General features: G+C 41.1%; 2 protein-coding genes across 7 annotated transcripts in view; one reads left to right on the forward strand and one right to left on the reverse strand.

Moving 5' to 3' along the window:
- Positions 1 to 22146, forward strand: part of LOC140078066 (relaxin receptor 1-like) — a 273289-nt gene extending 251143 nt beyond the window's left edge. For 2 of the 3 annotated variants that reach the window (XM_072125872.1, XM_072125871.1), the window contains 7 exons: positions 35 to 106; positions 3436 to 3507; positions 5229 to 5300; positions 6036 to 6265; positions 7596 to 8006; positions 11039 to 11254; positions 20615 to 22145. In XM_072125872.1, coding sequence (XP_071981973.1) covers positions 35 to 106; positions 3436 to 3507; positions 5229 to 5300; positions 6036 to 6265; positions 7596 to 8006; positions 11039 to 11254; positions 20615 to 20802 — 1261 coding nt within the window. In that variant the 3' untranslated portion in view covers positions 20803 to 22145. Of the gene's footprint in view, positions 1 to 34; positions 107 to 3435; positions 3508 to 5228; positions 5301 to 6035; positions 6266 to 7595; positions 8007 to 11038; positions 11255 to 20614 lie in introns of all 3 variants that reach the window. The other variant, XM_072125870.1, reaches the window with a different exon arrangement.
- Positions 22147 to 23432: 1286 nt separating this feature from the next.
- Positions 23433 to 27449, reverse strand: part of STARD8 (StAR related lipid transfer domain containing 8) — a 99389-nt gene continuing 95372 nt past the window's right edge. For all 4 annotated transcript variants that reach the window (XM_072125867.1, XM_072125866.1, XM_072125868.1 and 1 more), the window contains 2 exons: positions 26558 to 26734; positions 23433 to 25888 (listed from right to left, as the gene is read on the reverse strand). In XM_072125867.1, the coding sequence (XP_071981968.1) occupies positions 25771 to 25888; positions 26558 to 26734 (295 nt within the window). In that variant the 3' untranslated portion in view covers positions 23433 to 25770. The remainder of the gene's footprint in view (positions 25889 to 26557; positions 26735 to 27449) is intronic.

A 27449-nucleotide genomic window follows, 5' to 3' on the forward strand; every position in this document is an offset into this window, starting at 1 on the left:
ATAAACATAATTTAATTGTTGTATCCATTTACAGAGATCTCTCTGTTAATCAGATAGTCGAGCTGCCTCCATCATTGTTCTCTAACTTGGAAGACCTTCAACAACTGTGAGTATTACTTCGAGACAAAGTCACTTATAGTACAATAGATGACAGTACATGCTTATATCTAGTATATAGTAGTATATAGCACATACATCTAGTATATAGCAAGGTCTGCAGAGGAGAGAATGAGAAGCACAAGAAGAGAAGAGAAATACAGGTATGATGTTGCTGAAGCTGAATAATTTGGGTTTGTGTCGAACATTGAATGTTCAAGTCCCCTGGACCCAACCCCAAACTTCATAAGGAGTTCTGCAGTGGGTGCAAGTTTGGCTCAAAATTACATGCTGTTAACTCGGGCAGTAACTCTTTAAAGGGAACCTACCACCACAAATCTACCTATAAAGGTAGATCGGGTGGTAGGTGGATCAATGGGACGTGTGGATAGCCCTTTTAAGGGCTAATCTCACGTCCCCGCACTTTTTTAGTAACTGTTATCAAACTTTTATGTAAATTATATTATGCGGCTACTGGGGCGTGGAGTAGCCGCATCTGAGGTTACACGAGGCTGCTACTCCACACCCCGGTAGCCTCTTTTCTCCTCCTACTCACCATCTTCGGCGCGCAGCTGCTCGTAGCTGCGTGCCCTCGTCCGAGGATCCTGCAGTCTGTGCATGCGCAGAACAGCAGGCACGCGTCTGCGCGGTCACTGCTCCGAAGCCGAGCTGCACAGGCGCGGGCCTGCTGTTCTGCGCATGCGCAGACTGCAGGATCCTCGGACGAGGGCGCACAGCTACGAGCAGATGCGTGCCGAAGATGGTGAGTAGGAGGAGAAAAGAGGCTACCGAGGCGTGGAGTAGCCGCCTCGTGTAACCTCAGATGCGGCTACTCTGCGCCCCAGTAGCCGCATAAGGAAATTTGCATAAAAGTCTGATAAAAGTTACTAAAAAAGTGCGGGGACGTGAGGATTAGCCCTTAAAAGGGCTATCCTCACATCCCATTGATCCACCTACCACCCGATCTACCTTTATAGGTAGATTTGTGGTGGTAGGTTCCCTTTAAATGCCACTAACAAAGTCACCAGCAGCATTTGAATTACTAAACCCCATGCACTGGCACTAGCATATTTACGTTGTCGGGAGCGACGATCATCCTGGTGACATCCATCCATGGTAAGAATTATTTAAATGCTGCTGCGAATGACAGGTGTCACTAGTGGGGTTCACATACAGTTTTTACAGTACTGATGTCATCCTTAGTATACAACATTCAAAATCCAAGTTGATCAGTTATTACTCTAGTCTGAACCCATAAATTGGATGGAGCCAAAAGCCAAAGGGTCAAATGCAAAGATGGCAGGGGGAGGCTTGCAGTGGGGGGGGGGGGGAGGGCTGAATTTGTGAATTTATTAAAGTAAAGGGAAGATGAGAGGTGAATGAATTACATGTAAAACACTGACCCCCATCCCCTAAACATAATGAGCAGCCTATTTAGGACACCCTACCACCAGTGATCTGGACCTTTAAGTAGAACAAACCAAGCTCATCTGGTTTCCACTTAAGCTTTATGCCGTATGCCCCAAAGAAGGTGATCTGGATTCTTTACAAGCACACAGTTCAGTGAATAGTTCATGCCTCAAGGAGCTGCCTTTAGCCAAAAATTAGGGTACTGGAAAATATAAATAGGAGCTGACAACTAAATTGCCAGAAGTGTTGACATCAATACTCAACTCACGGAAAATTTCACAAATGTACTATTTATTGATTGAAATCTATGTAAAATTATATCAAAACATACATTGGAGCAAATGTTAAAAAAGTTACAGTCCTGACTGAGGGAGTTTCAGGGTAGACCCCTACTTTTAAAAATATAGGACAAGCAGTATCCTATGGGTCACAGTTATCCACCATATGTACCCATATGTAAGTTTGAGAAAAGAGAATAGACAAGGGTGCAGACCAATGAGGAAATACAGTCATTAACTTTGTAAAATCAACAGCAGCAAGGATTAGTAACCCAAAATGTAATAGATAGAAACATGTCATCTTATTCACCTTATATATAAATATTCTATATTTGAATAAATAGCAGAAGTGCTGGATAGAAATGCACCTCAGCATCTATTAACCTGAATGGTTGCTGAGCTGCAATACCCAGACCTCACCACTATACTTTGGTTACAGTCTTCTGTTGGCTGTATTGTTTAGACTGTGGGGTCGGGGGAACCAGAGAAATCCTTTAACTTGGGTTCATTAATTCGAATCTCAGTGGGTTTTTTAAACAGGAAAAACTGAAATATCACAAAAATTATTTAGCACCTTTGCTCAGTATTGAGTAGAAGCAGCTTTTGAGCTAGTAACATACACGGCTGAGTCTTCTTGGGAAAGATGCAACAAGTTTTTCACAGCTGGATTTGGGGATCCTCGGCCTCTTCCTTGCAGATCCTCTCCAGTTTCCTTAGGTTGGATGGTGAACATTGGTGGAAGCCATTTTCAAGTCTCTCCAGAGATGCTCCATTGGGTTTAGGTCAGGGCTCTGGCTGGACCAGTCAAGAATAGTGAGTCATTCTGAAGCCACATACCGCTTAGAATTAACACCAAAAAGCTCAATCGACGTCTCATCAGACAAAAAAATCTTATTTCTTGTAGTCTGGGAGTCCTTTATGTGTTTTTTTGAAAAATGTATGTGGGCTTTCATATGTCTTGCACTGAGGAGAGGCTTCCATTAGCACACTCTTCCATAAAGCCCTGACTGGTAGAGTGCTGCAGTGATAGGTGATTTGTGTAACTTTTTTCCATCTCCCTATCTCTGAAGCTCAGCCACTGCGATACTGGGGTTCTTTTTTACCTCTCTCACCAAGCCTCTTCTCCCACAATTGCCTATTCTGAGTGGTCATCCTAAATATCTTCTATTTGAAGATTATGAAGGTCAAAGTGCTCTTAGGAATTCTTTCGTAACCTTGGCCATTTCTGTCTCAGAGCACATGAGAATCATGAGGTCTAAGGAACCTCCCAATAAGCTTAGCACTGTGAGCTATGAGGTCTTATATGGACAGGTTTGTGCCTTTCCATATTAAGTCCAATCAGTTTAATTAAACACAACTAGACTCCAATGAAGTAGAACCATCTCAAGGATGATAGAAGGACAGCATCAGAGTAAAATATGAGTGTCACAGCAAAGGGTCTGCATACGTATGACCATTTTTAGCTTTTCTTGTTTAATAAATTAACAAAAAAATCTACATTTCGTTTTTTTTCAGAGTGTATATTGATGAGCGAAAAAAATATCACTTTTTTGATCTTACCAATTGGCTGCAATGAACAATTCTAAATACTTTCTGTACCTACTGAATATTCAGAGATGCTTATTTCTTTAATTAGATTTCTATTTTACAGGAATCTTTCCTTCAACCCTCTGAAGCATATTCCCCACAGTCAGTTTGATCTCTTGAGCAACCTGCAGTCTCTGTAAGTACCTCACGCTGATATAGAGCAATCCACATAAAGAAGTCCAGATGTATCATGTTCACAGCATATTCTTGTCTCCATAGTAATTTTATACTACTTGTAAAAGTCATTGACAACATTGTGACAACATTAATAGTGAAACCTCTATGAATATTGAGCATGGAATGACACCGATACTTGACAGTGACAAATTCAACTCTCCCTTTTGGTTTCTTATGTATATCCACTGTAACTTGGGTCATGGTAACACAGGTTTAAAAATGGACACATAAAAGCTAAAGCTATAAAAATAGACTGTAGTGTTTTCTTCAAACATAGAGGAGTGATAGACAAGAGCACTTGTGGCTCTATTGTAGCCTTTCTTTGAAGGGAGAAGAGAAGATGAAGGCAACATTAGGCATCTCTTGTAGAGAAGATGACAGCAATGGTTGGACATAACATTTCATATAAGATGTTTGTCCAAACTCTAGTGGATATTTTTACTACTCCACATTTATCATCTTTATAAGCATAAGATGGACTAGTTTGTAAATGAAACAAAAACACGTTATCATGTTAGATTACCAGTGGTCTAACCAAGGTCAATCAATATGAGAAATAATTTATCAGATTTTATGTGTTTGTTCCCCAAATAATATAACATCTGTATGTTAACATGTAATAGGGTCAAACAGTAGGTGTTCTCCTTAAGGAGAGATTGCCAATTAAGACCACCTTAAAGGTATGTGGAGACTTAAAGCCATAGATGTTTCCCCTGGTTGGGTCTCCTCAGTACAGCGTAGGGAAGTGATTTGGCTATGTGAGAGGCTATTGACTAGGGTCCGACAGTAAGTGTTCTCCTTAAGGAGAGATTGACAATTAAGGCCACCTTAAAGTGTTTGGAGACTTGAAGCAATAGATGCTTCACTAGGGAATTCTGGGAAGAATGCAAATAAGTTTTCCAAGATGTTAAATGGAACGGAATCAGATTGGCGGAAGCTGGAATCTGGGCCCAGTATGGATCAGCAGTTAATGGTTGCCTCTGGCACCCAAACTTATACAGTAGAACAGCAGTGCTAGAATAATCAGAATAATCTGATCCTAATTGAGTATCATGGCTCTGAATGGCTACTTTCACTGCATAGTTCAGCACTTGAGGTAGCCTCTGGCAACTGATCAGTCCAAGGGCCAAGTGCTGGACCACCAGTGGTTTGCTATTTATCCTTAAGAGTATCAAAATTGTCCAGGTACCTTTGATATATAGTGGACACCTGGGAACGGGCAAGAACTTAAAGGAAATCTGCCATCAAAATCAAGAACGATAAACCAGGGTCAAGTTGAATTTAGAAGAAAGGAGGCCATTGATAACAAATATCAGAAGATTGTAACAGTCACAGAGCCTGGATCTATCAGTAGGTTTATAGTGCTTGATTTGGATGGTAGATTTCCTTTGGAGTTTTTACAAGAATCTTAGAAAGCCCCAAGAGTATGAGATGCAGCATCGCTGTAGCTTTCAGAGCACAGTGAGTGACAATGCAACGATGGAGCCCGAACAGGTCAGATATACTTTATTAATTGTGTTACTCCTGTCCCGGCTCCCATAGGATGACAGTGCTCAGCGAATCCAATGATGAGTTGATCATTCTGAATACTGATCAGCCAACAATGAAAGATTTGTTGGTTATACCATAAAGATAGGAGAACTATGTATTTATGTCATGTCAATTTCTTTTTGCTCATAGAATCATGGAGGATATAGAAATTCCAAATATCCACAACCGCATGTTTTCCAGTCTGGTTAACCTGTCTCATATGTAAGTAGAAGTAAAACCTAGAAGGCAGGTCTATGGGAAAAGATATACATGAGTAGACCGAGATTCTGATGTGTGTTGGGTGGCAGCAAGGAGCTTGAATGTTGGTATTCAGCTTTATGTTTAGCAGGGAATTGTGAGTTTTGATGTTAAAGGTTTTCCCATTAATAACATTTAACCCTTACCCATGGAACATCCAGGACCACACACAAAAAGAGAGGACTTCAAGTCCTATCAAAGACTTACCACTTTGGTTTATACTGTCAGTCAATCCAGAAATCCATAGAAGTCAACGGAGGGTATAATAAGTTTTTGTGCTACAATCTATCCTGAGACATGGGGATAAATGTGATAATGGAAAATTCCTTTAAGAAGTTAATCAGAACAGAAGGTTATGCCTAAAACAATCAGTGTCATATAGAACTACTGCTGGTTTGTGTGCTCAGACTTTTTATGCATTTTGAGACTTTTTGGGGAATTTCCCGAAAAATAGACCATAAGAACATTTATTAAAGGGCCAAAGCCACGTTAATGAATAAAAAAATAGACATAGAACTGTCCCTAGGAGCTGGTCTAATGATAAATAACCCCCGCTGAGTTCATAGAGCGAGTTTCTTTGCTTGGTGTAATAGGCTTACCCTATGTTCTTAATCTCATCCTCTCATTCTCCTTATAATAAATAATAATAAATGATGAGTATTTAATATTTGCTTTAACCTTGGCTCTTTCTTTCTTCAGATACTTCAAAAAATTCCAGTACTGTAGTCACGCTCCTCATGTGCGCAGCTGCAAGCCCAACAGTGATGGCATCTCTTCCTTTGAGGACATGTTGGCCAATATCTTGCTCCGGGTTTTTGTCTGGGTGATGGCCTGTGTCACCTGCTTTGGAAACCTGTTTGTCATCTGTATGAGGTCATTCATAGTCACTGAAAACTGCCAACATGCCATGTCCATCAAGTCTCTCTGCTGTGAGTTCCCCTGAACATATAGACGTATCATAAAGCGAATAAAGTTACAGCAATTACGTAAAGACCCTTATTACATGAATTACCTCTATACATAAAATATGTATGTTGACTAATGCGACCTGGGGCTAAAATTCAGAATCCAGAGAGCTTCTCCATTGTTCACAGAGAGGTTCATTTGTCACTTGGACTTAAATGTCGGGTGTTCTTAAGTTGTTGGACCGCCCATATTACGTATGGTAAAGCAATAGAAACTCCATGTCACCCCATATATGCCACATCTGCTGCATATGTTTTATTGAGATTGTATTCAGATGATGCAGTTGAAACCCCCTTAAAAAAAATGATTTTGCCATATTTTCATGGCATTATTGTTACAGTGTAGGTTTAATGTAGATGTAACTAGACCCAACCTCAGGGCTGTTCATTTTTATTAGCACTATTTGGGGGAACAATTGATCAATTCTTCTACTACTTTACCACCACCCAATAAACGCTTTTAGGATAACTGTACACATAGAATAATAATAGCTGCACAGAATATCCGTAGCGCAAATCCACAGCGTAATGTAATAGCTAAAGGCAATCCCACTACACTTAATGTAGAAAAATGTACAGTTAGTTTCTGATGCTTGTGGAATAATGTTGGGGTAAATCCTATACTCCTTCTCCTAAATGTGCAGATACCACTACAGGCCTGAAGGAATGAAGGGTCCCGCAGCAGTGTTTAGAGAATTTGCATTTGAGGGAAATTGATAGGCTACAAAAAAATCTGAGATATAGGGCCTTTTTTTTGTTTAGCCTTAGGCCTCTTTCCCATGGACGTATGCTTGCCTCACCGTATGCACTCAACTGCACTTTGGAGAGGCGGAGGGGTGAGCGCTGCTCAACCTTCCCCTATCCATAGCGAGTCATGGCGTCCAGCTGTAAACATGGAAAAAGATAGAGCCTGCCCGTTTTCCCGTGCACTGTATGATACGGTGACACATGTGCGTTCTCACATTACCGCAGCCCGGGCACCATAGGCATTTATGGAGACGTTTATTTGGCCGCGAGTTTGCATCCCCACAACATCCATGTCTAAGAGGCCGTAGTCACAATTACGCTTTTCATGTATGTGTACTGTCCATGGAGGCCACAGATATGCTGGATCATGGATGCTTTTTGCGTGTTGTTTGGAATAGAATTTATTTTCATGAAATTTTTAAAATGTGCCTAATGCTGTACTGTCCTCAGTCTTTAAAGCTATGTATTTATTTACCTGGGAATATTACAGAATCATTTGTATTTAAACATACAATTATAAATTCTGATGCCGCCTTCCTTTCTACAGGCGCAGACTGCCTAATGGGCTTTTACCTCTTCTGTCTTGGTGCATACGACATAAAGTTTCAAGGGGAATACAACAAACATGCCCAGATCTGGATGGAGAGCCGGGAGTGTAAACTGGTGGGCTCCTTGGCCATGTTGTCCTCTGAAGTCTCTGTTCTAATGCTTACGTACATGACACTGGAGAAGTACTTGTGCATTGTCTTTCCCTTCAGTCACTTCCGAGCAGGACGAGCACAGACCATTGGAGCACTTGCCGCTATTTGGGGCCTTGGCTTCCTCATCACCGTCATTCCTTTCTTCAGCTATGACACATTTGGGAATTTCTATGGAAGAAATGGGGTGTGCTTCCCACTCCAGTCAGATAGTACAGAAAAATCTGGAGCCCGCGGATACTCTGCCAGTATATTTCTAGGTAAGAGGTAGTTTACTGAATACCAGACAGATCTGTTGGATTTATACTCCTGCAGATGGATTGCTACAAACCTATGTCCCCCAGGTAAGATGACTCAACCATCTAAGAGTATTGTTCTATGTTCAGATATTATAAGGAGTTTGTCTTTAAAACCAGACCCCTTATCCGATTTTGCATGGATGAGATTATTTGCTACCACCTTTTTATTTGTAAGGCTAGTGATATGGGTGAGTCCACTTCAGGTACTTCAGGTAAGTATTTTGCATCAATATTTGTAAAGCAAAACCTGGAGTGAGTCCAAAACATAGAAGAGGTCCAAATGTTTTTATGGTGGGGCACACATGCAGTGAATATACACATTTGGTACGTATAACCTCCTCGCACCTTTCATGTGGTTTCCATAACACTTCCGATGGCATACACATTTGAGTTGAAATTTATATTCTCATTTAATTTTTTAAATTACATTCACAGTTTTTTTACAATTTTGTATGAAGGCAGTTTTGTTATTTTTAAGTAAAATTTTTATATCCTGCATAGATACAATATATAGAGACGCACATTTACTTAGAATGTAGGAAACTGCACTAAAAGTTCTCTTCCAGTGTATAACACTCGGTGCGACACATTTATTAAGAACGTGCGCCAAAAATCATGAATGTCACTTCCCTGCACTAGTCTCATAGAGTTCACCAACTTTTTTTGTGGTACACCTTTAACATAGGGTCGTGCGATAGACTTTGCATGTTAAATCCGGCGCACGGTCCAACTGAGCACAGGAACGCCCCGTAATTTGTGTCGCATGATGCCTATTGCAGCTGCACCACAAAACGGTTGCGTTTGACACAATGGTGGGGCAGACACTTCATAAATACCCGTGCAAGCATTTTACACCTAAAAGAATACAAAGTCCGACAGAAAACTAGCGCAAAGCCCTTGGTAAATGTGCCCCATAGTGTATGATACATTACTGGCATAATCTGGTGAGAAATCCATGACAGAAGTCACACCCTATCCAATCTGCGACTGCATGTGTGACATTTACCATGGTCTCCTGCAAAATCTACTAAACAAAGTTACATGTTATTTGTTGACATGGATATCAAATTTATGGCAGAAAATACAAATACAAAATGGAAACCATGATCTTTGAGTTACTGAGCTGTGTTATAGTATTGTTACTTCTATTTTATATCCCTCTGTAGGAATAAGAGTAAGGCCTAAGAGTAAGGAGTAAGAGTTGGCCTAACAAGCCACTACCAGTATGCTGTTAAGCAGCTGAGCTGAGGACATCATTGACCAGATAAAGCGCATGATCTCAATCACGTAGGTGGAGGTGTTCAGAGGCAGGGAAAGCTTGACTTCAGTCTAAGGCTCCTTTCACACTTGCGTTGCAGATCACGTCAGAGTCTGATCAGGGAGCGATCAGGGTTTGGTCAGTGAAAACTGACATTTTCATCAGAGTTCAATCAGTTTTCAGTCAGAGTTTGTTCAGTGTCTCAGGACTGAGCTCTATCTTTTCTATGGCAATTGATGCGTGAAAAATGGAGATGCATCCGAAACACATTGCACTCTGAGACACATGCAAGTCCAATGCAAGTGCAATGCGTTTTGGATGCATCTCCATAAACTTGTATGGTGCGTTTTTCAAACGCGTGACTTGCAAAAGTAGAGCATGCAGAGATTTAAACGTGTGTTAAGGCCCCTTTCACACTTGCGTTTTTTCACACGGGTGTTCTGCGCATGCTTTTGACGCGCAGAACTTGCATTGCACTCTGACCCATTGTAATCAATGGGCCTTTGCATTTTTTTAACCAGCGTTTAAATCTCAGCATGCTCTACTTTTTGCAAGTCAAGCGCGTGAAAAACGCACCATACAAGTCTATGGAGATGCATCAAAAAAGCACGTGAAAAACACATTGAAATTGCATTGAAAATGTGCGTGAAATACTGAGACACTGAACAAACTGAAAACTGATTGAACTATGAAAAATGATCGCTCCCTGATCAGACTCTGACGTGATCTGCAACGCAAGTGTGGAAGGTGCATAAGAAAAACGTGTGTGCGAGAAAAAGAATGCAAGTCTGAAAAAGCCCATCGATTACAATGGGTCAGAGTGCAATGCATGTGCGTGAAAAACAAGTGTGAAAGAAGCCTTCGTCTCTCCACCTCCCTGACTTTATCCAACCAATTTACATCTGACATCAAAGCTGATAATTTTGGATGATGCCATCACACTGCGTTATGAAAAAAAACACAATGTAGAAGCTGTTCAGCTACTGGACAACATAATGGTAGGGGTTTATTGGGCCAATTCATGATGACAGGTTCCCTTTAAAGCCATTGTCCCGTTTCTGAAAATCAATGTTTTTGTTTGGATAATGAAAAGTTACACAACTTTCTGTATCAATTCCTCGCTGCTTTCTCAAAACTGGTCCCTGGTCATGTGATGTCACACAGGTGCACAGCTCGTAGCATCACAGAGAGTAATCAAAGCTGTGTGATATGACATCACATGACTAGCGACCAGGTTTTATCCCCACGAAGTAAACTATGAAACTTCCTATAGAATGACAGCAAGCAGAGATCTAGAAAACTGTGAGGAATTGATACAGAAAGTATATTGGAAAATTGTATAACTTTTCATTACACAGACAATATTGATTATTAATCGAAACTGGACACTCCCTTGAATTTTATTTCTTATGATGAACATAAAATATTTGTATTATAATATGAGAAGAAATGTCATGCAGTGAGCGCCCTCTACTGATAAAACAAGCAAAATGTCTCCTGTAGCACAAGGGAAGCAGTGAGATACCATGACATGTAGTAGTCCTGATATAATGACTAAAGCAATTATTGTACTTTAATATGTAACCCATATGATGCCTTTTGACTCTGATTAAAAGCAACAGAAAGAGTCCAAATATACCAGCTGTGTATAGTTATATACACATATGTATATAGTTTATGGTTTGAGTCTAACACTCTTCTTATATTTGCCAATACTCCTGTTCTCTCTTTCCAGGGCTGAATTTGTTGGCCTTTGTCACCATTGTGTTCTCCTACAGCAGCATGTTTTACTCCATTCACAAGACAGGTGCCCAAACTGCGGAGCGGAGCGTCCTCTCCCGAGAGGTGACCATAGCCAAGAGGTTCTTCTTCATTGTGTTCACGGATGCCCTCTGCTGGATTCCCATCTTTTTACTGAAGGCTGTTTCACTCACAGAGACAGAGATTCCAGGTAAAGACATCAGATTATGCATCACATTAATCATGTGTTTTACCATACCTCCCAACATTTGGGAAAAGGAAAGAGGGACAAAATGGCGGCACGCGTAGCGTGCGATCCCCCTAAGCCACACCCCCAATCACTCCCTGGCCACGCCCCAAATTTTAGCCATATTAAAATAATAAAAATCATCATTTAAAAAAAAAAAAAAAAAATTATCCTCATTGGGATTTGAACCCAGAACCTGCAGTGTCCATGTACAATAATAACACAGCGCCTTAACCCACTGAGCTATAACCTCAGTGATTAACAAGGTAGAGAATTTTGGTAACTAAGAACTATATACTGCCTTGGTATATAGGGAGGGATCTTCTCAGATTATTGTAATTATTGAGACTATTATTATTATTATGGAGATTATTATTTCATAGTTTCATAGTTTATACGGTTGAAAAAAGACACTTGTCCATCAAGTTCAACCAAGGAAGGGAAGGGATTGGATGAGGAAGGGATTTAGGGGAAACAATTCTATATAACATAACCATCAATGGTATTTAGGTGTAAAAAGGCATCTAGACCCTTCTTAAAGCTCTCTGCTGTCCCTGCTGTGACCAGCGCCTGAGGCAGGCTATTCCACAGATTGACCGTTCTCATAGTAAAAAAGCCCTGTCGCCTCCGGTGATTAAACCTTGATTTCTCCAAACGGAGACAGTGCCCCCTCGTCTTTTGATTTGATCTAATCTGAAACAACTTACCACCATATTTTTTGTATGGACCATTCATATATTTATATAAATTAATCATGTCTCCTCGTAGTCGTCTCTTTTCCAGACTAAATAAATCTAGTTGTTTTAATCTTTCCTCATAACCAAGACCCTCCATACCCCTTATCATTTTTGTGGCTCTACGTTGAACCCTCTCCAGCTCCAGGGCATCCTTTTTATGGACCGGTGCCCAGAACTGGACAGCATATTCCAGGTGTGGCCGAACCAATGCCTTGTATAGTGGTAATATTACATCCCTATCACGAGAGTCCATACCACTTTTGATACATGACAAGATCCTACTAGCTTTAGAGGCAGCTGATTGACATTGCATGCTGTTATTCAATTTATGATCTACTAGTACCCCCAGGTCCTTCTCAACAAGGGACTCTCCCAGATTTACTCCCCCAAGGACATATTTTGCCTTTGGATTATTGGCCCCCAGGTGCATAACCTTACATTTATCCACATTAAACCTCATTTGCCAAGTGGATGACCAAACATTCAGTTTGTCCAAGTCACCCTGCAGCCTATGAACATCCTCCATAGACTGTATTACACTACACAGTTTGGTGTCATCTGCAAAAATAGACACAGTGCTATTAATTCCTACCTCTATATCATTAATAAATATATTAAATAGTAGTGGGCCAAGCACAGAACCCTGGGGTACACCACTCATAACTGGTGACCATTCCGAGTAGGAATCATTGACCACAACTCTCTGGATACGATCCTTCAGCCAGTTTTCAATCCAATTGCAAATGATTTCTGCCAAACCAATAGCCCTAATTTTACCCATCAGACGTCTATGAGGGACAGTGTCAAATGCCTTTGCAAAGTCCAAGAACACAATATCCACAGCTGCTCCTCCATCCAGGCACCTGCTCACCTCTTCATAGAAGCAGATAAGGTTAGTTTGACAACTTCTATTCTTAGTAAACCCATGCTGGCTATCACTTATTATTCTATTTGATGTCACATACTCCAGTATATAGTCTTTTACTAACCCTTCCAATACTTTCCCCACAATGGAAGTTAAGCTTACAGGCCTGTAATTGCCAGGCGAAGTTCTAGAGCCCTTTTTATATATTGGCACCACATTTGCCTTGCGCCAGTCACTTGGCACCACACCAGACATTATGGAGTCCCTGAAGATTTTAGACAGTGGTACAGCAATAACAGAACTGAGTTCTTTAAGAACTCTGGGGTGTAACCCATCTGGTCCAGGAGCTTTGTACACATTGATTTTATTGAGCTTAGAGTGGATAATGTCTACATTTACCCAGTCTAGTATATTACAGGGTGCATGACCCGCACTGGCACCACCCACGTCAGAAGTTCTCTCTTCTATTGTATAAACGGAGCTAAAAAACCTATTAAGTAACTCCGCCTTCTCTTGGTCTCCAGTCACCGATGCCCCATTTTCAGAATAAAGGGGTCCAACCTGTTCTGACCCATTTTTTTTTGCATTGATATACCTAAAAAATTTCTTGGGATTTGTTTTGCTATCTTTAGCCACCTGTCTTTCATTTTGTATTTTGGCTGATTTGATTAATTAATCAAATATTATTATTATTGAGATGATTATTATTATTTTTACTATTATTAATAATCATCTCCATAATAATAAAAATAATAAAATGTATAATAATAATAATAATAGTCTCAATAATTACAATAATAATCTCTGAGAAGATTCCTCTCTATATATCAGTGCATTAGTCTGTGTCAGTGTAAATGGCAGATAACATGTCTTACTTACCAGAAATCCTCAGCTCTGTATCACTGGGCTTATAGCTCAGTTAGTTAAGCTCCTGTCTATGGTGCAGAGGGTCACAGGTTCGAATCTCAGCCTGGGCAAAACTTTATGTAATTTAATTATATAAAGAGCTTGTGTCTGGGGAATCCCTAGGAGACCATATATGGACAGATGCTGATCTGACCTGATGACGTGGTCCCTGCTCTCTCCACTAAGCCGACACTTCTCTGAAAAGGATTCCCTGCCCGATGTCTGCTCTAGGGAACCCTAGGAGATGCAGTGACCATATATGGACAGATCTGAAGTTGATGACGTGGTCCCTGCTCTGCGCTAAGCCCGACACTTCTCTGAAAAGGATTCCCTGCCCGATGTCTGTAGAAGCCATTCTGTACTGTGAGTTCAGACTTTCAAAGTATTTACTATGCGGACACAGCGGCGGGACACAGCGGGACCTGGGGGGGAAATCCGTAACAATATCATAGCTGCCCGTGACGCGGGGCAGGGGTACGAAAAACGGGAAAGTCCCGTCAAAATCGGGACGGTTGGGAGCTATGGTTTTACATACTTTTTAGTCCATTGCAAAGCAAGCGGCATTGGCACAGGGAGAGGCGCCTGGCCTAGGGTGCAGCAGCATGTGTTAAATGTATCATTTCAAATACAAAAAAATACAAGGTTGGAATTGCTGTTTTTTTCATTCCCCAAAAAGTTGATAAAAGTTCATTTTTATTTTGCCCAAAAATAAAGTCACTTAAAGGGAACCTGTCATTAGAATGTTACCAGTATATTGTCAAGCAGACCTTCCAGATCATGACCCAGCATGGTGGCATCATCCATAAAATCAACTTTGAAGTGAGATGTAAATTGGATGTTTAAATTGAAGGGGGCGGAGAGTTCAGCGCCCCCTTCAATTAATTAAGTTCTCCCCGTCTCCGAACATCCGCTCCACTGTAATTATGGTCCTGCATCAAAAGATATAAGTAACTGACTCTCTTGATCGAGTGATGGTGAATGATGTTAATCTCAATATAAGGGACATTCTGAGGAGGGGAGAGCTTCAGCACTGAAGTTAAAGGGCATCTACCAACATGGAAATGAGCCTGAGGGGCCCCAGGCTCCAATAGTGTTAATGGAGCCTGGAGCCCCTCAGGCTCATTTGCATACATTCTTTCATCCTGGTGGCAACCTACCATTTGATTTCATGCATTATGAACCAAACATACCTTGAAAATGCATTCCCTGAGTTGAGTGGTTTTGCTGAAAAAATAATTGTGACATTCAGGACCTTGGGAAAGTTGAATTGCATGCTTCTTGCATTACATAAACACATTACACGGAGCTACCTGAACTTTCCAGACATGACTAATTAACCTGACCTGGAAGACTCAGCAGCTGGAGGATGGTGCAGTGATTGTTTACTTCTGCCTGTCAGTGATCACATCATTCTCCTAAGCAGTGTAAGAGGAAAACCACTGAGCCAAGCAAAGGAGCGACACAGACTCATTATCCTGAATTTTAGAATAGTTTTTTCAGCAAAACCACTCAGTTCAGGGATTAAACAAGATATGCTTCTGCATCAGTGTAGCTACAACATTCTCAAGGTATTTTTGGTTCATAATGGATCAAATCAAATGGTAGGTTGCCTTTAAAGGACATCTACCACCAGGATGAAAGAATGTATGCAAATGAGCCTGAGGGGCTCCAGGCTCCATTAACGCTATTGGAGCCTGGAGCCCCTCAGGCTCATTTCCCTGTTGGTAGATGCCCTTTAACTTCAGTGCTGAACTTTCTGTGGTTTTATACAACCAATTAACATCTTGATTTCCTGAATGATGCCATCACACTGGGCCATGACATAAACATGATCTGGAAGGCAGTAATCTGCTTTGGTCACTTTCTACTGACAGGTTCCCGTTCAACTACAATTCATCCTGCAAAGGAAAAGCCCTAAGACATCAGCACTGATAAAAGTAAAGTAAAATTCTGTTATAGTAAATACACAATTGTATAGTACTGTTCCGCTAAACCATGAAGGTGGTAGGTGGTAAGAACCGCAGTTACTCCGAGCCTGGTCCCGTCTGAATGTGGCAACCACAAGGTGCAAATATAACCTGAGATTGAGATTGAGAAGTACCTGGATATATAAACACATAAAATCTTTCTACACTGTGACCATGCTGGGGAATTGGGTTATGAAGATAGGTGATCAAATGGCATAAATATAACTTTTAAAAACTCACAAAAACTAAAAGATGAATACACATGTCAAAAAACTCAGACCTGCCACTCACTGCACTACATTAAGCAGTAATAGAGTCCATACCAGTCCATAGAGGGCTGGAGCAAACATTTAATTGGTCCGGGAAATTGTACAACCTAAGGCCACATGCACACGAACGTGTAAAGAACATATTACGGCCCTTCCATTCCAGTGTACAGCCATCCATGTACATGGTAAAAACATATTGCATGTCCAAATTCCCACCATATTTCCATTCTGTATGGCCCATAGAAGACAATGGGAACGTACATTTGCAATCCACCATATTTTATACCGATACAATGCCATACTGTGCAATACGTTCCCATACAGTTGCAATACGTCCCGTATTTACGGCAGAATAGGACCGTCCTTGTCAGGGCAGGAGCTAATCTAAGGCTATAGGGACTGTGTAGTTATAGGGTCTCTGCAAGGACAGTGCTGATATCCCTTCCTGGCCTGTTTGGCCTGACTGTACACACCCCTGCACCAATGAAATGTTTGCTCCCCGAACCAACTTTTTACTTCTTAGAACAGAGTAACTTCTTAAAGTAGAGCACTAAGTGGCAGGTCTGAGTTTTTGACATAAGTATTTTGCTTTTAGTTTTTGTGCATGATTTTAATTGGACTATTAAAAGTTATATTTTATGCTATTTTTTCATCTTGATGACTGTGTTTGATTTGGCTGGTGTAATGTTCCGGTATTCCTATATGGTTGATCCCGGTGGGCACAATCATTGCTGTGAATTGGCCCCGTAGTGTTCCATGCTGGTTGTACCCCCATGAAAAATGTTGGCCCACACTACGGTTATGTACACCAGCAATCATAAGATTCCAAAAGGAAAAAAAATTCAATTATTTTTGTAAAATTTTGAAGTGACCAGTGTAAAACATAATCCTGTGTGGTCATCTCAGAGGATGCGTATGGAGTTAGAAGTCATGTGATGCTTAGAAGGGTAGTTTTACAATTGGCAAATATGTATACGTACATATTTGTACATGTATGTATGTATGTATATAAACAGTCATTCTTTAGGCCTGAATGGGTTTATGACTGCAACAAGTGCACACATATCCACACTCCATGATTGGGTAAATGGAACAGTAGTGGAATATTCCACAGCAAATCTGCTGTGTGTGAAATGCCCTACAGAATGATTGCACATTTATTTTTAGGACGGATGAAAGTTTGTATTACACATCAAGTCTTTCTTTCTAGAATGCCACATTGACTTTACTTGATGATTTAGGCCAGTGATGGCTAACCTATGGCATGGGTGCCAGAGGTGGCACTCTGAGACCTTTATGTTGGCACCCAGGCTGTCGCTCCAGGACAAAGTTCACCAGACAGGACTTGATTCTTCCTGCAGTCCTAAACAATTGAGATGCAGCTCTCGGCACTCTTTTAAGGTGACGTATCCCTGACTGATTGGAACTGCAAGAGGAGTAAGAAGGTCTGAACAAAGCCAGAATATTTTTGGAGGTTCTACTGCTGGCCCTGTACAGAGAGACCCTGGAGAGAAGCTATTATATCTGAATTCGCCCTCCTGCTTTCAACTGTATTGGTGTTTTCAGGGGGCCAATACGTTTGAATGCTGAGGAACAACAGAGAGCAAGTAGTTACTGTTTATGTTGGCACTCAATGGTAAATAAGTAGCTTTTGGTTGTACAACAAAGGACAAAAAAGAAAGAAAGTTCGATGTGTATATGGAAAAATTATATACTTTATTGGTTTTACATAATTAAATATACAGTACATAGGAAAAGTTAAAAACACTTAAAAGAGCCAGACAAGGCTGGACACGGTGGAAACAAACACACTCCCCGGCAAAAATAAAGTGCAAGTTACAAAAGTAATGTACCCATTAAATGACAGCTTAAACTGACATACCCACCATACCCACCAGTTCAACCCATTAAGGAAATTTTAAAGAAAGAGTCCTAATGTTAATAAAGTACAGATACTATTTAAACATATACGTGTTCAAAGATGTTTAAAGTGGGATTATGAGAATCATTACAATATTGGCCTGGTTAGGAGCGCCTGACCGCATGTTGCGTGTCACTTGCGTTCCACCAAGCCGGAAGTAGAGGAAAGGTGTTCCGGTCGTGCAGCGGCTTGCACGTGAAGCCAAACCGGAAGTAAGATCAACATGTGATGCCGTTGTCATGGAGACGAAGTTACCCTGGTGATAGGACGCACAGTAAGTATAGTGATCCCATATTATGAGGCTGTTGTAAACTAAGTGTTTAGATCTAATTTTGAGAGTCCTAATATATCGCCTTAGTACCCTGTTTAACTAAGGAATGACATTATGTATTTTAAAACAAATAGGGCATCGCGCTGTACAAAAGTGACAAGGGTGGTTCACGCTGGGTACCCTAAACTAAATATAGTGGGGATATCCCAAATAGACCAAGGGATCAAATGCCCCTGTTGGTCATAAATGTCCCAATTAGGACTGGTTAATATAGTACCGAAGACAAAAGAAAAAACGGCGATAATGAAGGTATTCTTATGCAGGTGTGGGCGGCGCAGATAGTATAGTGATACATCAAATAGATAAGGTTTACATAAACGGCGTATTAATACAAGCAGGCGCGATGCACTTATCGAACAGTAATTGTTCAACACGAGTATGTAGATTTCAACAACAGACAAAAGTGAACACCCAAGCCCGACCGTAAAAGGCCGGAATATGAATGTGAAAGATGTTATCGGATGTGTATTAAAAAACACAAACGATAATAGTATCAAAGGAATTAATAGTCAAGTGCAAGTGCTATACAGTACAAAGAACTGACTGATGGGGGGCCGGATGGTGCCATCCACTCGAGCTGCAGTCAAGAAAAGGAAAGATGATACCAAAAATGATGATAACAATGTATGTCAAATTTATATAATCACAATACAGGCAGTCCCCGGGTTACATACAAGATAGGGTCTGTAGGTTTGTTCTTAAGTTGAGTTTGTATGTAAGTCGGAACTGTATATGTTATCATTGTAATCCCAGCCAGAACTTTTTTGGCCTCTGTGAAAATTGGATTTTAAAAATGTTGGGTTGTCATAAGAATCAATATTAACACTTAAGCTTCATTGCAGACACAGTTGATAACTGTTTCAGCTGTTTATTGTAGCCTGGAACTAAAGTACAATAAATTGCCAATATCCAGAGGTCCGTTTGTAACTATGGGTCGTATGTAAGTCGAGTGTTCTTAAGTAGGGGACCGCCTGTAGTCAATCTTAGATAATGTAGAATATTTCGACCACGAAAAACATAGAACAAAGAAGTGCACACAGTACAGAAGGTTTGCGACAGAGACTTTGCAAAGGCCTGGTAAGGTATGATGGTACTCGAGTAATACTTGGGAAGATTAATGACATAAGCATAGAGAGGTAACACAAGGAAATGCATGGGAATTTGGTAAGTATTTGTTTATATAGATGTTATACCAGTACAGTCCGAAATTCAATGTGGGCTAAGGAAGAACATTATTTCGAAATTGCCACCAGGAGGAATCAGGGTATATGCACTCTGTATTTTCTGTGTTGAAATCGTAATGGCTCCTTCTAGCTTTGTAATGTAGTGTAATGGTTCTCATTATCCCACTTTAAACATCTTTGAACACGTATATGTTTAAATAGTATCTGCACTTTATTAACATTAGGACTCTTTCTTTAAAATTTCCTTAATGGGTTGAACTGGTGGGCGGGCCCATATTTGGTGGATGACGACACATCCGCCTGGCCATTCCATCTGAGCTGCAGTCAATATATATATGGCACATTGGTGGTAGGCGAGGCTATCCCCTGAGGAAGCCTGCTCTACAGGCAACACGCGTGGGGTCTCCCTATCTCCTCCCTGGCACTTGGCTATCCACGATCCAACGGTAATGTTACCTTTCAAATAATCTGTTTGTAGTCATACTGCTCTCATACTACATATATTATATGACAGCTTTTCATTTACTATCTTTGTACTCTTTTCATTTAAACCGATGTATGTCAGTTTAAGCTGTCATTTAATGGGTACATTACTTTTGTAACTTGCACTTTATTTTTGCCGGGGAGTGTGTCTGTTTCCACCGTGTCCAGCCTTGTCTGGCTCTTTTAAGTGTTTTTAACTTTTCCTATGTACTGTATATTTAATTATGTAAAACCAATAAAGTATATAATTTTTCCATATACACATCGAACTTTCTTTCTTTTTTGTCCTTTGTTGTATAGCATTCACAATGTGTGGAATTGACATTACCTGCAACTAGACCCATAACTTTGGTTTTAGCTTTTGGTTGTAGTTTGGGCACCTGGTCTCTAAAAGGTTCGCCATCACTGATTTAGGCCATTTGCATTTTGAACAGTATTTTACAGCAGCATCAGCGAGACAAAACCAGGAGTAAACCTGATGACAGAAATGTATAATGGAATGGTTTCTATATTTCTGAACCATTTCTGAATTTGGCTTCCAACACAATATTGCCCAGAACGCTGTTGTGTGAAAATGGCCTAAGGCCGACGTAAAATTGTATTATAACTCATGTTATGAGGTTGGGGTATGCAAATGTAATGTTTTTCTTTATACTTCTAGGTACAATTACCTCCTGGGTTGTGATCTTTATCTTGCCAATAAACAGCGCCCTTAATCCAATTCTGTACACAATGACAACCTCCTCATTTCAGGAGAAGCTCAAGCAATGTTTACAAAGTAAAAGACACCAACTGCAAGATTCGGGCAAAAGCTTTACTTTGGTATCCATTCACACCAACACAGCTTGACACTGCAAGGATCTTCCACTTTCTCAGACTATATGTGGCTATTGAACCATTTCTTGATACATGCGGTACTCATTTCCATTACTTCATTTTGTGCCTTTCATACAGTCATGACTATCCTTCTAGAATATATGTAAGGGCATCACGTAAGAGTGTGCCTTTACCTTGGTCATGGCTGTGGAGGTACCAAGCTCTGCGAAGGATTTCATGTCCCTGCTTCCTATGGAAACTGAAGGAACCAAGCAAATCCAAAGGCTACTAGGGTAATCCAAACATTAAGACAGCATTGATGTGACTGGAACCATTTTGGCTCAATTAGTAAATAAACAATCAAATAGGATCACAGATGATGTAGCCATAGCCATGAAAAGAAGATCTTGGAGAACATAACAAATAAATGGCGAGATCGCATAATTCAAGGTCAAAAGCCTAAATGGGAACCAATGTGAACTCTGTATAAATAAGACATGTGTGTAGATATATTTATAATGTTTCTTACGGGACCTGATGTATTATAATTTTGCTATGTACAGGATATAGAGATATGAATTTTTAACAGAGGTTTTGATCAATTTGACCAAAATTGAAATATTCAGAGACATTGCATTTTTTCCTCAAGAGCATTGTGGGACAGCACCTCAAAGCCCATTAAGGAAGATTTATAATTGGACCATCAGTGTGTTTCCGCCACTCTTTCTTCATTGCCAGGTAATAATGGGTGCCAAGTGAGCCGAGATACAGAGACCAAAATGATTTCCTCCGCACTCAACATGGCGACAAAGGCAGAGCCATACAAGTTTTGAGTTGATACAAGGGTTGAGCTAGTATTTCAACCAGGAGTCTGAGCTTTCCGATTTCCCTGCCAAGCCTCTTATGTGCACGTCTACTTCACTGTTGCCGCTACTGCATGTGTCAGGGGATTACACAAAGTTGGAACGATATTACTGAATCCACCAGCATTCTTGTAATCGGATGGTTTCTATTGGTGGCTCTCATCTCTTCAAATATACTGTGCCAAACATTTTAAGTCAAATTTCTTGCAAAATCTATTAAAAATTGTGGAAATCTCAAAAGAGATTGAATTTTTTTTTTCCAAAAGCCTTTTATGAGTGGAGTTAAAGATAAAGCAAAATATTATCTATGTGTTTTCTATCAATAATGTCAAGTGGTGCATTGACCCTTTAAAACCAAACATATTGCGTTGTTCTCCTTTTTCTTTCCAGAGTTATGGCATTTTCTGTTTTGAAGCCACTTTACAGAAATCTTCCACAGAAGCAGTGAAGTGGGTGGAGACTAACCTCTTCCGGTCTTTGCCCTGAAGCGGAGTTATTACGATTCCTTGCATTTTTACATGAACTAATTTACCATTAAATCCAGAGAAATTCCTAAAAGGAGATCCACTGAGTTATGTGTGTACATACAGGATCTATATGGTGACTTATCACATAGAGGAGCATGTAATAAGTAGCAGAAGCCAGCAGTGAAATAATTATATGACGTGTATAGTCAGTGATGTGTGAGCACTAAGGGGTAACCACTAGAGAAGATCGTGTCTGCATAGCAGGGGCTGGGGGAGAATAAACGCAAAAGAGTATACAACACAAAGTTCTGCAGAATCACAATACATTGACACCGAATTGTGTTCACTAAGTAATGTTTCCTTTTGCTTGACCACCCTTTCCTACTGCCTATCAGTCACTCCCATTCCTCCCTTTAAGAAATATACAGATAACTGTGTGGAATTAAATGACCCCAACAGCCATAGACTTATTAACATACAGAGCTAATTGGTTTTCACAGCAAGAATGGATATTTTAGTATTTGCTCTGGCATTGTGTGCTCCTGCTGGGTTGTGCCCTGTGGATTGGTTAGTTAATTCCCAATTGCCATCTGCAATGGAACGGGTGCTCCGCACTGGTGGAGGCAGTTGGAGGTTAATGTGGTGATGGACAGATTAGAAGCCAGAAAAAAAACGTTTATAGCTCCAAAAGAGGCACATTCACATCAGGAATGGGCAACTCTGTGGAAGGACCCATCCATCCTACCCAAATTAACCTTTTTTTCCAATTTTTTTAGTTTTTACAAAAAAGTCTAACCTCATTCCCAGGATAAGGAATTCTAAAACCACTAGCAAGCACATCAAGGAGTAATGCCACCCATTCCCTATCCAGAAATCTACAATATTTAGATAGAAGACCATCTCTTGTAGTCCTGCCCATGACTAGATCCACTTGCTTTCCCATTTAAAACATTGCGAGGCTCCATGGGATGTCCCTCCATATACAGAACAGTGTTTAAACTTGCAAATAAGCCTGTACTTGTACTGACCATCACGAATTGCCAGCACCCACCAGTTCTGCTGCTCGTTCCTGGCTTGTCCCGATTGGCCGGTACTTCTTGATTCCAAAGCTAGAAGGAGCCATAACTTTCCGTTCCCACCTAATGCTGGGCCACGTCGCCTTCCTTTGCCTGAACTGATTATCGTACTTTAACCACATTTGGCCCTTATAAACCCAGTAAGCCTTGCCAAAGGAGTCAAAGTAGCAGAAGAGTTGTACCCTCACTAATTTCTTACCTGGTTCTTAGCTTTTTTGACAGGTCACCCAGAGATTTCTTAAAGCAAACAAACAGAGTCAAGTTATCTGGTAGATTTTATTATAGTTTCTTTGAATAAAAGCAAATTATATTACAAATACTTCCCTTAAATAGAAACACTGATTGGAAACAGTTGACCCTGGCACAGTCTTTTTGTGACGGAACCGTACAAAAAATATATTATAAATTTACCTGTACATATTTATATAATAACCATCTTTAGAGACTTTACTACACAGAGACAGCCATGGAAAGATGTCCAAAGCCAGCAAGTCAAGTGACAACCCCCCCCCCCCCCCCCCCCAACCCAACGTGTCCCCAATACCTCCATATTCTCCTGCAAGATTAATATTCTATGAACCTACCAGGTCTCAGGGTCAGACACCAGTAGGCTATAGATATTGCTCGAGTGTAACCTGAACCACAGTAACATTGCTTACTTTCAGATACAGTTTGAATTAAAGAGGTCCTGTTTAAGTCTATACATGAATTTTCCATAAAAAATAGAAGCATCCTTGTTATACTTCTGCTATTCCACCAGGTATTTATTCAAGGATTCTCAATTGGGTATTACTTTATACATGGTAAAAGACAATCGGTCAAAACCAATAAAATGAGTGGATTCAGGACCTTTTTCATTTGGTGTGTGCATAGGGCGCTTTGCTGGTACAATTTCCAGCAGAAAGATGGAGGAAAAGAACAAATCCCCATTTCAAGAAAAGGTTAAAGTTTTAATTTTATGTTGAATATAGCTCATGTATGTAACAGAATGTTCTTCCCAGTGGAATAACAACTGCGGTAGCAGCCTTAGTGGCTGCTATGGGGCCCGCCACGTTAATGTGCCCGGAGCACAGCAGAGTCATAATTTATTCTCCAGCAGGGACATAGAGGGATGGGCCCAGGGGCACATCATGAATAAATTATAACTCAGCCGTGCCTCTGGGCTGTCACTCTGCTACTGCTGCTGCCTTAGTTGTTGCTGCCCACCCCAGCATGGCCCGCCCACCTCTTTCGGTACCTCTTCTGCCTGGCTGAGGTGATTTGATGTCAAGTGACCCGTATCCTGAACAGACACAAGAACATCCTGGATGTGCAGTATGTACTGTATGTATATATGCTATATGTGTGTGTGTGTGTGTGCGCGCATGATGTATGCTGTGCATATATTGTATGTATGAGTGTAGAACTTTATGTGTGTATATGAGTGTATGAGTTTATTTTTTTTTTAATGGTGAAGGGGGGGCCCCATGCAGAAATAAACCCCATGGGGCCCCAGACTCTCCTAGTTACCCCCTGGTTCTTCCCCAGTGTCCACTAACCATTGTGCCGATATCTGGTCCCAGTAAAAGGTAAGATGACTCTGGAATCAAAACACTGACTTATTCTAACTTTCCCAAATAAAACAGAAAATCAGCAGAACAGTCTGTAAAAGGAAAGATGCCCAGCGACTTCTCCATTGGGCATCTGCCACCACCACCACCAGAGAATGATCAGGTATAGCTCTGCCCCTGCGGCCCGGCCAACAGGAGCAGTTGTCAAGGTGCTACCACAATGACAGCTGAGCAGCACAACACAGATTATTGCCACCAAGTCCCCACTAAAACCAAACTTTCCGAAAGGCCTATTACTTAGGCTATAGAATCAGATGAGGATCCCACCGAACACAATGTCCCCCTCTAATGAACCACAATAAAGTGTTGTCGGACACCCCTGGCACGGTTCACCTGAAGGTTTCCATAATTGATCTAATGTTCTCCAGGACCATTTTGGCAGTCCATTTGTTGTCCATTTACCTACGTTGCAAACCTGCTGTCCACAGTGAAAGGCAAAACCAAGACAGACAGGTTCATGTTATGTGCTAAAAAAGTCCAGTTCTACTCTGAAGCAGGTATAAATATTTGAGAGAGAGACCATTTACATCACATTCATCACTCCCCCTTCATACAAGGCTCTGCACCTCAGTCACGTCAGGACATTCACATCTAATATCTCAGCTTAAACATACAGAATCCCTGCTTACTGGCATCACCGAGTCAACAGAACATACACATAAAAAAAAACACATAATACTGATCTTTGTTAACGTCTTCCCAATAGCAGCGCAAGAATACATTTTGAATAGTGTCTTGCACAATACTGCCCCTTCAGGTTGGCAGCAGAACAGTCACTTTTTACATCCACTGTAGCTACAGGTCACATGTCAAGGAACCCAAGCCACTATTATTAACCCATGTCCGGTGCCCTCTCATCCACTACGAGGTGGAGCATTTTCTTCCACATAACACAGGTCGGTTAATAATTCTCTACAGATGTGCCACGCCAAAGCTCTGCCGAGAGATTCTGTTTCCTTACAATACGGTCACACAGCTGTCCGGTTTAGAGCTTGGTTTCTGGCCCACCAGGGCTTAGAGGAGGGAATGAGTTCCGAATTCGGACCACCTCCATCGCACAGAGATGCCCAAACACCTTATTGTACCAGTCAGGAGAGCGCCCCCTGTAAGCAGAAAAGAAGATGGTTAAATACCAAATGATTTTCATTGTGAGATTACGGAGTATGTTTCTCCTAAAATCAACAAAAACCAGACATTACTGGAGTCACAATTTCAATGGTAGAGTGTATATGATTTTGGTTTCCACAGGTTAAAGCAGATTTGTCGTAAGAATAAAGGCAATAGGAGGGAAAGTGGGATCTTCCCATAAATATCCCAAACTCATGGGGGTTCACCGAGAGTAAATAAGTAGCTTATAATATTATGACAAATCTGCCATTAGTGCAGTATAGTAAGGAGAATGGTCTATGTACCAATGAGCTAAAACGCCACAAAAATATTGCCTTGATGAGGAGTTTCCTTTCCCCATCCAGATACACAGCCACTAGTGAGAAATATGCAGAGAGGTTTTCCACACTGTGCCGTTTTTTAAAGAGGTTGTCAATATTGGACACCTCCTCGATGAGGGGCAAAAAAAAAAAAGGGATATTGAAAGTAAACCCCACCGCCCCTTGTATATATGCTGCCTCACCCACTGGTCTTTTCATCTATGAGCCACATCTTTTCTTATTTTATATTAGTTTAACTCTAAAGGAGTTTTCTAAGGAAATTAAAACATTTTCTAAAGTTTTGTACGTTTTACTTTACGGATATGAGATGTTAGGCCATTTTACCTCAGATCTGCTCGGCAGATATATGTTAGTTTAGACCGTCCCATTCCACAAGGTTCCATAAGATACTGGGAGCTCAAGATTACAGCCTGGACACCCTCATCCAACTGGCCAGTAGCATGGTCCATAGACGTGGAGACCAACACGCATCCCCCTCTGGGCAGGTCTGTGCGCCATTTCCTGTAAGAACATGATGGTTAGATTTGAGGTATTTCTAAGAGACTTTGTAGAAGGCATATCACAATAGATAAAGTTGTAACAAAAAGCAAGGTGACACTCCTTAGTGCAAAATTGTGGTCTACAAACATTATCACGCAACCCCTTCAGATGGGTTTCACCATTCAATCAGACAAAAACAAAAAAAAAACACTAAGTTGCAATTCAAAAACAAACAATCAAAAGTATTCAGAAGAAACTCCAAAATAGATACCGTATATACTCGAGTATAAGCCGACCCGAGTATAAGCCGAGGCCCATAATTTTACCACAAAATACTGGGAAAACCCATTGACTCGAGTATAAGCCGAGGGTGGGAAATGCATTGGTCACAGCCCCTGCCCCAGTGTATATAGCCAGCCGCCCCTGCCCCAGTGTATATAGCCAGCCAGCCCCTGCCCCAGTGTATATAGCCAGCCAGCCCCTGCCCCAGTGTATATAGCCAGCCAGCCCCTGCCCCAGTGTATATAGCCAGCCAGCCCCTGCCCCAGTGTATATAGCCAGCCAGCCCCTGCCCCAGTGTATATAGCCAGCCAGCCCCTGCCCCAGTGTATATAGCCAGCCAGCCCCTGCCCCAGTGTATATAGCCAGCCAGCCCCTGCCCCAGTGTATATAGCCAGCCAGCCCCTGCCCCAGTGTATATAGCCAGCCAGCCCCTGCCCCAGTGTATATAGCCAGC

Source organism: Engystomops pustulosus, chromosome 9 (assembly GCF_040894005.1).
Source record: "Engystomops pustulosus chromosome 9, aEngPut4.maternal, whole genome shotgun sequence".
Lineage (NCBI taxonomy): Eukaryota > Metazoa > Chordata > Amphibia > Anura > Leptodactylidae > Engystomops > Engystomops pustulosus.